Source organism: Propithecus coquereli, unplaced genomic scaffold (assembly GCF_000956105.1).
Source record: "Propithecus coquereli isolate 6110/MARCELLA unplaced genomic scaffold, Pcoq_1.0 Scaffold10, whole genome shotgun sequence".
Lineage (NCBI taxonomy): Eukaryota > Metazoa > Chordata > Mammalia > Primates > Indriidae > Propithecus > Propithecus coquereli.
Genome location: NW_012133858.1, coordinates 3,194,498 through 3,206,493, shown reverse-complemented (window position 1 = coordinate 3,206,493; position 11,996 = coordinate 3,194,498). Strand labels below are relative to the sequence as shown.

The 11,996-nt window shown below is 37.3% G+C and overlaps 1 protein-coding gene across 5 annotated transcripts in view; it reads left to right on the top strand.

Moving 5' to 3' along the window:
• GOLGB1 (golgin B1) overlaps positions 1-11,996 on the top strand; it is an 87,661-nt gene that overhangs the window by 53,244 nt on the left and 22,421 nt on the right. For all 5 annotated transcript variants that reach the window (XM_012641331.1, XM_012641323.1, XM_012641315.1 and 2 more), the window contains 3 exons: positions 429-543; positions 3,617-3,678; positions 6,618-11,812. In XM_012641331.1, the coding sequence (XP_012496785.1) occupies positions 429-543; positions 3,617-3,678; positions 6,618-11,812 (5,372 nt within the window). The remainder of the gene's footprint in view (positions 1-428; positions 544-3,616; positions 3,679-6,617; positions 11,813-11,996) is intronic.

The following is an 11,996-nucleotide window of genomic DNA, read 5'->3' as shown; positions in this document are numbered from 1 at the left end:
CAAAAAAAACAATTATGGATCTTCTTTCTTACTTTTGCCTCTATTCCTCTTTGGGGAGATTCTCTTCATGTTCATTCTCCTCAGTAGAGAGACTATGTTACTTGGTGCTATTAATATCATCTTATAATGTTATTTATTTGTGAACTGAAAATGTTCTTTCTTATGCAGTAGGCTTGGGATTTCCACCTTTGTAATCCAGGCTTCAATCTTAAATTCAAAAACCAATGAACTTGATGTTTGTGTGAAATATTTTATTTCTCTATCTTCAGGTAAAAAACATTTTTTCAAAGATTACCTAGGTAGATAAATAGATGCTATTTTTAAAGTGTTTTTGTGGATGGAGAATTTTTAGAAGACAAAAATACTGGGCATTAGTATGAGAGTTTTTCACTGGAGCATCATTAATTTGTTGTCTTTCTACAATTTAGGCAGTCACTGAGGAGAATATTGCCTCTTTACAGAAGAGAGTGGTAGAACTAGAGAATGAAAAGGGAGCCCTGCTCCTTAGTTCTATAGAGCTGGAGGAGCTGAAAGCTGAGAATGGTATGTATAAATGAAAACCATAATTCTCTGTCTTCTTATCCTGCAAGTACCTCTACTTTTATCATTATACATATATAACATGTGGATTCTCTGATTCTGTAATAATAAAGATTTAGATAGAAGAGCTGATAGTTATCAAAGATAAGATTAATGTGCATTAAACATTTAGAGCATAGTACGAGCATTTAACATAAGTATAATATTTTGAAATATGGGCTATAAATGCTTCAAGATTTCATTATATTCACTTTGGTATGGTCAAGGTATCTTTTAGGAAGTATGGTTTGAACAGGACCTTAAATAAAATGATGAATTTTTAAATAGGTAAAATAAAGAAAGGAGGGACATTCCTGTAATAAATTTGTGAGATGAGGTAACAGAAATTAGTAAGGTTCAAAGGTAGCAACCATTTGGTTTTTGTTCATATTGTACCCTGCTTAGAATCCTACCCCTTGCTGTTAGCCTGGCTGATTCTTATTCATCTTTCAGGCTTTAATTAGGGCATTATCTTTTTCAAGAACTTGGCCCTGATCCCCAAAGGTTGGGTTAAATACATTTTTGTGCTTCCATGACATCCTTGTATACCTTTAGCATTGTATTAAAACGATCTGTTTATGTTTGTCTTTTTTGCTATATTATAAACTCTTCAAAGATAAAGTATATGCTTTTCAAGGGCAGGAGACATTTTTTTTTTCCATCTGTGCCTTACCCAGACTGGTATAGTACCTGGAAAATAGTGGCTGCTGAATAAAGTTGTGTTGGATTGAACTGCATAGCATTTTATCCCATAGGACTGTGTGTGAAAAGTAAGAATGAAGATGTGTCTCCTTCCATTTATCATCTGCTCCACAAGGACCTTACAGATTTCGTAGCATATAGTTAATAATGCTTTATTGGTCTAATTCATCCTAGATTAACTGACTACTGTACTTTATCTTCTAGGGGTGAGAATGACTACCAAGTAAAGTTTGTAAAACTTATGTTAAACTCTAAAGCCAATGTTTCTGACTTAACCATCTTATAGTTTTCCACTTAGCTCTAAATGGAGGATTATGCAGTTTTATTAGACTATTCCCACTGTCGCTGATAAAGAACACCACAAATTCAGCTCATTAACTCAGGCACAGCACTTCTTTGAGACCTTATCTGTGATGCTTATTTTGCAGTTTTGCAAATAGTCCCTGTCCTTTTCTCATGGTTTGGAGGTATTATATGAGTTCCATTCTTTTCCTCTTTCCTGCAGGGGTCCCTTAAGGTTTTCTGTATTGGTTTTTGTGTCTGTCTCACAGGTTACCTTTGCTATGTGTGTCCTATTCTATTCAGCTCACCTTCCATGCTGCCATTTCTACCGCTACACCCCTTTTGTCAGGTTCAGTCTCTTTCTGTGTTCTTGGTTCTTAGTGTGCTCATGGCCAAAGAATGACCAGATGCACCAAAGTAAGGCAAGCATGAGGTGAAATTTATTGAGGAGAGGAAGATAGGATTATAGAGCAAGAGCAAGACGTAGATTTACAAAGCAGAATATATACACCACAGATGACGACCAGACCCTTATTGCAGCAAAGGGTGAGCAAAAGGAAGGGCTCAAAAGGGCCTGGTTATGATCTGTGTCTTGTTTTATAGTGCCTGGATTGGGACAATGTCACCGTGGAACCACTTTGATTGGACAGTTAGGAGATATATGACCTGAGTCTTACTGCACATGCAGATCTCCCATGAGCCTCTCTAAAAGCCCATTTGGGGCACGTGAATCACAGCAGCACCTACTTCTGTTTCTAGGAGACCCAGAATCCCTCGCTATCTACTTAATACTTTCTCAGTCTTGTGAAGTGTCCGAACATACTATATAGTGCCAAGGCATTTTACAGTTTTCCACTTAGCTCTAAATTCATTTGTCTTATAAATATTCCTTTCTTCATACAGCAGATATTTATGGTGCCTTTCCTATGTGCCAGGCAATATTCTAGTTGCTATGAACATATTAGAAGGGAAGACAGACCCCATAAACATGTTATATAAATAAGAAAATTTGAGAATGATAAGTAATAGGATAAAAATAAAACAGGGTACTACAGGCGTGCGTGAGGGAAGAGGAAGGCAGCATTAGAGTGGTCAGGGTAGGCCTCTTTGAGGACTTGAAACCTGAATGATGAAAAGGGGACAGCCATGCAAAGAGGCTAAGCAAAGAGCATTCCAAGCAGAGAAAAGAGTGGTGCAAATGCCCTGAGATATCAACTTGGTAAGTTTGCAGAACAGAAAGAGGGCCAGTGTTTTTGTAGTAGAGTGAACAAGAGGGGGGCAGTACAAGAAAAGGAGGTTGTGGGTCACTGTAGGTCACATTAAGACATTTGGATGTAGTGTAAAAAATATACTTTTTTTCTTTGGTGTATCTGTTTTAGTATCTTGGGAAAAAATATAAGTTTCTTGGGGATATTAATATCAATGTTGAATATTTCCAAGGTATTACTACCCATTTTAAATGTATACATTTTAATAGAACATGGGGGTAGAACCTAGAAGACCTGGATTCTGATCCAAGCTCTCTCTGAACTAGCTGTGTAACCTTTTCAAATCATGTCATTTCTTTGCTTCCTCGTATGGTTGTTGAGAAAATTGGAAAGCTCTCTTTTAGTGCTAAAATTTGGTATCTTTATGAACATATGTGAAAGAATATTGAAGACACTGTAATTGCTATATTAATACAAACTGTATTACAGTAGGATTATGGATAAATTAAGACAAATGTGTTGCCCTAGAAGTCCCAAACTGTGCCATAGAAATAGCTGCTTCATGTCACATGCCCTGGCATCCTCTCCTTTCAAGCCTTCCACTGTTTAGTATACTTCACTCAGGTTCATTATCATTACCTAGTACTATTGTGTCTTATATCTCATCTCATATTCTCTTACCACTTCTTTATTTTAATAAAATAAGCCTTTTATCTTCCCCAAACTGTTCTGTTTCTTTTCTCTTGATTATTTCATGCCTCTTAAATAGCCTCACATATTGTTATCTCTGTTTTTTCAAACATTGCCCATATGTATTCTAAAGATATTTATTTTGTGCCTTTCAGAAAAACTGTCTTCTCAGATTATTCTCCTGGAGGCTCAGAATAGAACTGGAGAAGTCAGTGAGGTAAGTGAAGTGTTCTTAATATATCTAGAACATGAACTAGATTAAGAGACGGTAGCTTCAAATCTAAACATTTCTGCAATATTCTAGTGTTAACAGAGAAGTATATTACCTATAGAGTGAGATCTATTTCAGAGAGTCATAATGGTTATTATTTCTCATTTACTCTCATTTGGTTCTGAATATCTGGAATTCTTTGTCTTAAACCAACATAGGTACAGTAACTATTTGGGATTTGGTAACCCATTTCTCATAGTGAGTTATCATTTATCTCAATTTCTTTGTTCATCTCAGGAAAGTTTCTCAGAGAAGACATTAGATAAAATCTCTTGGCCCTCCTCCCTTGCAATTGGCACAGTTTTACTTATGATTATATAAAAAGGGTATCTCTGGAGAATGGTGCTTTTTAAACCTGAAAATTATTGTAAGAAATGTATGGTTGCTGAATATTCTGTTGATTTAAGGTTATTGTTAGCTGTATTACATTTAGTTAGCTGTGTTCTGCCAATCAATACATCAGTGATAGAATCATAAATGGCTTTGAGGAATAATGTAGCTTATTTAATTTTCATTATTTTCTCATAGCCTGGATAATAGTTCATAATGTAGCTTAACAGAAATGTCTGCTTACTTATTGTATCAGTATCAGAGAAACAGAAACAATAGGATGTGATATATAGAGAGAAATTAATTTTAAGGAATTGGTTCATACATTTGTGGAGGCTGGCAAGTCCAAAATCTACAGGGTAGGCCAGCAGGCTGGAGACCCAGGGCAGAGTTGCAGTTTGAGTCCAAAGACAGTCTCTTGGCAGAATTCCCTCTTTTGGGGAGGTCAGTCTTTTTTCTGTTAATGCCTTCCACTGATTGGGTGAGGCCCACCCACATTAGGGAGGGTAATTTGCTTTACTGAAACTCTATTGATTTAAATGTTAATGCCATCTAAAATATACCTTCACAGAAACATCTAGAATAATGTTTTACCAAATATCTGGGTACCATGGCCTAGCCAAGTTGACACATAAAATTAGCCATCACATTTATATTTCATACCTTTTCATGGGACCACTAATGCTCTGTTTACTAAATTGTCAAAAGGAGACTAAATCTGGAAAATTGTAGTATTAAATGGTTACTGACAAGTTCTAGAAGCCTAAAGTAAAAATGAATCTTGTTTGACCAGTGGAGTGCTTAATGTTTTAAGATGCTCAGCAATAGTGTCTCATGAAAACAAAATAACTTAGCTCAAAAAAGAACAGATAAGAAAGATGAGAATCTGATAAGAAAAAGAAAAACCAAACAATCAGAAGAAAGAATAAACAAACAGGGAACAGTGGAAAAGAAAGGGGAAAAAAAAAAACCTCATAGAAATTGCCAAAGGAAGGGCAACTGCTATAATCCCTTGGGATAAGAGAGAGTGAGTAGAAAAGATTCAAAGAAGGTGTAAGCTCACTCAAAATGGGAAGACTAGTATTAGGACAAACAGTTATGAGAGTGTCCAGAAAGAGTGAAGTTCTCTGGTTCTCTGTCTCCTCAGTATGGGATGACATTGATTCTTTAGTCAAGCCAAAAAGCTGATTAAACTGTGTAGGTATCATAGGGAGCAGCAGTAGGTATGACCAAGGGAAGGAAGAGAGTGAGCGAATAACATGAAAGATAGTTAGAAAAGAGGAAATAATACCTAGGGCAAGGGAGAGAACAAAAAAAGAGTTATATTGAAGTCTTCTGGCAGAAATAATGCCTTGACTATATCAGGTCTTTAATGTATGTAGGGACAGATAAATAGGAATGTGATGTGAAGAAATTATAAAGGAATTTTTCCTCTGTGCAAAATACTGTGTCCAGTTTTGGTCTCTAGAAATTCAAGTATGATACAGGGTAATGCAGAGAGCAAAGAATTATAAATAAATAAAATAATGCTTATGAAAAATGATGAGATAACTTTTATAAACGTAACAATTCTAAAATAATGAATTTTCTTCTTACTTGGTAGCTGAGAATGACAGCAAGATAGTAGCTAATATTCATTCAATACTTACTATGTGCCAGCTTCCGCTAGTAGGTGGTAGAGCTAATGTAAACCCAGGCAGTTGGGTTTCAGAGCCTGTAGTCTTGGCACCTACATTATTTGACAGTCCTACGATTGTTTGCTTGTGTTTTCTCCCATCAAGTTGGAATATTTTTTGGGGGGGAAAAAGGTGTTATTGGAAAAGGTGGAGATTTTATTCTGTGGCCATCTCCAAACGCTTTTAATCAAATGCTAATTAAAGTTATGAGATTCACTGATTTTGTTCCCCAAGAAAACAATTACAGAAATAATTTCTATGGATCAAGCAGTCTAACACAGTAATCTTTGTAATAACTCGGTTCATATTTTGTCAAACAGGTCTATAATTTCATGCCTAACCCCCAGCAGAGCTCCTTTTTCATTACTTTATCTTGGTAATTTATCTGAATCTACTTGTTTGATAATGTGCTTGTCTATTAATGACTATTTTATCTAATAGTTGCAACTTACCTATTTTAATGGATAGTTTAGGAAAAGGAATCCATAACTTCCTGATTGGAATGGGATAAAACAAAGATTTAATTCATTTCTTGCTTCCCTTTTTGTTTTTAAGCAATTCTTAGGAGAGACAATTAAGAGTTTTAATCTAAAGAAAAAAAGCTTCACATGTAAGGAATATCTAGAAAATAAACTCCAGGTTTCCTTAGGTCTCATGAACAGGGCTTGACCTCAGTGCAGGATTGACCAAGTGCCCTCGGAGGCCCAATTTGGGAGGTACAAACTGATTTTGAAAGGATTTAGCAGTTTCATGCTGCACAGGAGGTTTGCACTGAAAAGTTTCAGGTTTTAGAAAATGCATGAAATACTAGTTTTAGGTAGGCAATTTTTAGTATTTTAAAACATTTGATTAAGGCTCTTTTTTCTGTTTTAAAAATAGATCAGCATGGTTGATACTACTGGGCTCCACAAGAACAGCTCTTCTGCCAAGGAAAGTGGACAAGATGTTCAAGAGGACACATTTTCTCAGAAACATAAAGAATTATCAGTTTTATTGTTGGAAATGAAAGAAGCTCAAGAGGAGATTGCATTTCTTAAATTGCAGCTCCAGTGCAAAAGGACTGAGGGGGACCCTGAGGTCCTTGACCAGAAAGAAATGAAACAGATAGAGAATGAAGGATTACCTCCAGTTAGAATGAAAGTATTTCTTGAAGATACAGGGCAAGATTTTCCTTCAATGCCAAATGAAGAAAGCAGTCTTCCAGCAATTGAAAAAGAACTGGCGAGTATTAAACATCAAAATAGAACACCTGAGGAAATATCATTAAATGACAATGGAATGGAATTGAAATCAACAAAACAGGATGATGTTGATAAATCTGTTTCTGCTGTACCAGATATTGGTCAGTATCATCAGGAGGAGTTGGGAAGATTAAAAAGTCAAATTTTGGAGCTTGAAATAAGCTTTCATAAAGCAGAAGAAATCTATGAGAAAAATTTAGATGAGAAGGCTAAGGAAATTAACAACCTAATCCAGTTGATTGAGGAGTTTAAGAAAAATGCTGAAAACAACAGCAGTGCATTCACTGCTTTGTCTGAGGAAAGAGACCAGCTTCTTTCTCAGGTGAAAGAACTTAGTGTAGTAACAGAACTGAGGGCTCAGGTAAAGCAACTGGAAACGAACCTTGCAGAAGCAGAAAAGCAAAGAAGACTTGACTATGAAAGCCAAAGTGCTCATCACAACCTGCTCACTGAGCAGATCCACAGTCTCAGCATAGAAGCCAAGTCTAAAGATGTGAAAATTGAAGTTTTACAGAGTGAACTGGATGATGTGCAGCTTCAGTTTTCTGAGCAGAACACACTGATAAGAAGCCTACAAAGCCAGCTACAGAAGAAGGAAAGCGAAGTACTTGAGGGGGCAGAACGTGTGAGGGATATCTCAAATAAAATGGAAGAACTGGCACAGACGCTTTCACAGAAGGAACTTGAAATAGCAAAAATGGATCAACTGTTACTAGAGAAAAAGAGAGATGTGGAAACCCTCCAACAAACCATCCAGGAGAAGGATCAGCAAGTGACAGAAATCAGCTTTAGTATGACTGAGAAAATGGTTCAGCTTAATGAAGAGAAGTTTTCTCTTGGGGTTGAAATTAAGACTCTTAAAGAACAGCTGAATTTATTATCCAGAGCGGAAGAAGCAAAAAAAGAGCAGGTGGAAGAAGATAACGAAATTGCTTCTAGCCTTAAACATAATTATGATGAGTTGAGCCCAGCAGGGCTGATAAGTAAAGAAGAGCTTCAGCATGAATTAGAGCTTCTGAAGAAAGAAAGTGAGCAGAGAAAGAGAAAGCTCCAGGCAGCTCTTATTAACAGAAAGGAGCTTCTACAAAGAGTCAGTATATTAGAAGAGGAATTAGCCAAAGTGAAAGATGAATCTAGCACAGAGATCCCACTCAGTGAGAGTGAGAGAAGGGAAATGGAGGAAGATAAAGAGAACAAAGAAGACTCAGAAAAATGTGGGACTTCTAAGTGTCAAGAAGTAGAAATTTCTTTAAAACAGTCAATATCTGAGAAAGAAGTGGAACTAGAGCATATAAGGAAGGATTTGGAAGAAAAGATAGCAGCTGAAGAACAGTTACAGGCTGTGGTCAAACAGATGAATCAGAGCTTGCAAGATAAGACAAACCAAATAGATTTGCTTCAAGCGGAAATCACTGAAAACCAAGCAATTATCCAGAAGTTAACTACAAGTAACAAGGATGCCGGTGATGGAGACTCAGCAGCGCCTGTAAGAGAAACAGCGGTGATCAGTCCACCTGGTGCAGGTAGTGGAGAACACTGGAAACCAGAACTGGAAGAAAGGATATTGGGCCTTGAAAAAGAAAAGGAGCAACTTCAAAAGAAGCTACAGGAAGTCTTAACCTCCCGCAAGGGGATTCTAAAGAAGGCACAGGAGAAAGAAAGACATCTTAGGGAGGAGCTAAAGCAACAGAAAGATGATTATAATCGCTTGCAAGAACAGTTTGATGAGCAAAGCAAGGAGAATGAGAACATTGGAGACCAGCTAAGACAACTCCAGATTCAAGTAAGGGAGTCCATAGACAGAAAACTCCCAGCCACTGACCAGCAGGAACCAGGCTCTCCCACTCAAGGTACAGAAGAACCTTTTTTCAAAGCTGCAGAACAGCATCGCTCTCAACCTCTTTTAGAGTCTGAATTGTGCCCAGACTGGCCTTCTCATCCTGAAGATGCAAGTGCTCTGCAGGGCAATAGTTCTATTGCCCACATTAAGGCACAACTGAAAGAAATAGAAGTCGAGAAAGAAGAGTTAGAATTGAAAGTTGGTTCTGCAGCAAGTGAGCTTACTAAGAAATCAGAAGAGATATTTCAGTTACAAGAGCAGATAAATAAACAGGGATTAGAAATCCAGAGTCTGAAGACAGCATCCTGTGAAGCTGAAGCCCATGCAGAAAGCCTGAAGCAGAAGTTAGAAAGCAGTCAACTAGAAATTGCCAGCTTAGAACAGCTAAGAGAATTACAGCCTGAACTAGATGAACTGCAGAAACTCATAAGCAAAAAGGAAGAAGAAGTTAGCTATCTTTCTGAACAACTTAGCAAGAAAGAAGAAACCCTTGCTAAAGTACAGACAGAGATAATAGAACAAGAGGATTTAATTAAGGCTCTACATACACAGCTTGAAATACAAGCCAAAGAGCATGATGAGAGGATAAAGCAGTTACAGGTAGAACTTTGTGAAATGAAGCAAAAACCAGAAGAGATTGAAGAAGAAAGTAGAGCGAAGCAACAAATACAGAGGAAACTGCAAGCTGCCCTTATTTCCCGAAAAGAAGCACTAAAAGAAAACAAAGGTCTCCAAGAGGAGTTGTCTTTGGCCAGAGATACCGTTGAACGGCTCACCAAATCTCTAGCAGATGTGGAAAGCCAAGTTTCTGCTCAAAATAAAGAAAAAGATACATTCTTAGGAAGATTAGCTCTTCTTCAGGAAGAAAGAGACAAACTCATTACAGAAATGGACAGGTCTTTACTGGAAAATCAGAGTCTCAATGGCTCTTGTGAAAGTCTAAAACTGGCTCTAGAGGGTCTTACTGAAGACAAGGAAAACTTAGTGAAGGAAATTGAATCTTTGAAATGTTCTAAGATTGCAGAAAACACGGAGTGGCAAGAGAAACACAAGGAGTTACAAAAAGAGTACGAAATTCTTCTACAGTCCTATGAGAATGTTAGTAATGAAGCAGAAAGGATTCAGCATGTGCTGGAAACTGTGAGGCAAGAGAAGCAAGAACTGTATGGCAAGTTAAGAAGTGCAGAAGCAAACAAGAAAGAGACAGAAAAGCAGTTGCAGGAAGCTGAGCAAGAAATGGAGGAAATGAAAGAAAAGATGAGAAAGTTTGCTAAATCTAAGCAGCAGAAAATCCTAGAGCTGGAAGAAGAGAATGACCGGCTTAGAGCAGAGGTACAGCCTGCAGGAGATACAGCTAAAGAATGTATGGAAACACTTCTTTCTTCCAATTCAAACATGAAAGAGGAACTTGAAAGGATCAAAACAGAGTATGACACCCTTTCTAAGGACTTTAAGGATTTATTGGCTGAGAAAAAGTCTCTAAGTGAAGAGGTTCAAGATTTAAAGCATCAGATAGAAGGTAGTGCATCTAAACAAGCTAGTCTAGAGGCCACTGAGAAACATGATAACCAGATAGATATGGCTGAAAAGGCAACACAGTCTGTGCCAGGTGGGACTGAAGAGCAAGACTTTCTGAGTATGAGCACAAGGCCTGCACGTTCAGAATCTATTCTATCAGAGAACAGTGCCAAACCTGATATAAGTGAGAATTTCAGCTCACATGATGAAATTAATAATTACCTACAGCAGATTGATCATCTCAAAGAAAGAATTGCTGACTTAGAGGAGGAGAAGCAGAAAGTCAAGGAATTTAACCAGACTTTAGAAAATGAGAGAAATGCCTTACTGAGTCAAATATCAGTAAAGGATGATGAACTAAAAATGCTTCAGGATGAGATAACCAAAATAAACCTGTTAAATCAGCAAATCCAAGAAGAGCTCTCCAGAGTTACCAAACTAAAGGAGACAGCAGAAGAAGAGAAAGATGATTTGGAAGAGAGGCTTATGAATCAATTAGCAGAACTTAATGGAAGCATTGGCAATTATTATCAGGATGTTACAGATGCCCAAATAAAAAATGAGCTACTGGAATCTGAAATGCAGAACCTTAAAAAGTGTGTGAGTGAACTGGAAGAAGAAAAGCAACAGTTAGTCAAGGAAAAAACGAAGGTGGAATCAGAAATACGAAAGGAATATTTGGAGAAAATACAAGGTGCTCAGAAAGAACCTGGCAATAAAAGCCATGCAAAGGAACTTCAGGAGCTGTTAAAAGAAAAACAACAAGAAGTAAAGCAGCTGCAGAAGGACTGCATCAGGTACCAAGAGAAAATTAGTGCTCTAGAGAGAACTGTTAAAGCCCTAGAATTTGTTCAGGCTGAATCCCAAAAAGATTTGGAAATAACCAAAGAAAATCTGGCTCAAGCAGTTGAACACCGCAACAAGGCACAAGCAGAATTAGCTAACTTCAAAGTCCTGCTAGATGACACTCAAAGTGAAGCCGCCAGGGTCCTAGCAGACAATCTCAAGTTGAAAAAGGAACTTCAGTCAAACAAAGAATCAGTTAAAAGCCAACTGAAACAAAAGGATGAAGATTTTGAGCGAAGATTGGAGCAGGAAGAAGAGAAACACCTGAAAGAGAAGAAGAATATGCAAGAGAAACTGGATGCTTTGCATGGAGAAAAAGTCCAATTGGAAGAGACATTTGGAGAAATTCAGGTTACTTTGAATAAGAAAGACAAGGAAGTTCAGCATCTTCAGGAAAGCTTGGACTGTACTGTGGCCCAACTTGCTGCCTTCACTAAGAGCATGTCTTCCCTCCAGGATGATCGAGACAGGGTGATAGATGAAGCTAAGAAGTGGGAGAGGAAGTTCAGTGATGCGATTCAAATCAAAGAAGAAGAAATTAGACTCAAAGAGGAGAATTGCAGTGTTCTAAAGGATCAACTTAGACAGATGTCCATCCATATGGAGGAACTGAAGATCAACATTTCCAGGTAAATGAATAATAACTTTTTTTCTTCTCCAGAAGTGATTGGAGGCAAAAAAAAAAATGTATTTAAACTATTTCTATTCCTTTTAAAATTAATTTAAGACTAATTTTGGCTCAAATTTCCTTAGAAGGTATATTCTCTCTGACTTTTTTTTTTTTTTTGGCTAATAATATCCTGCTACAACTTA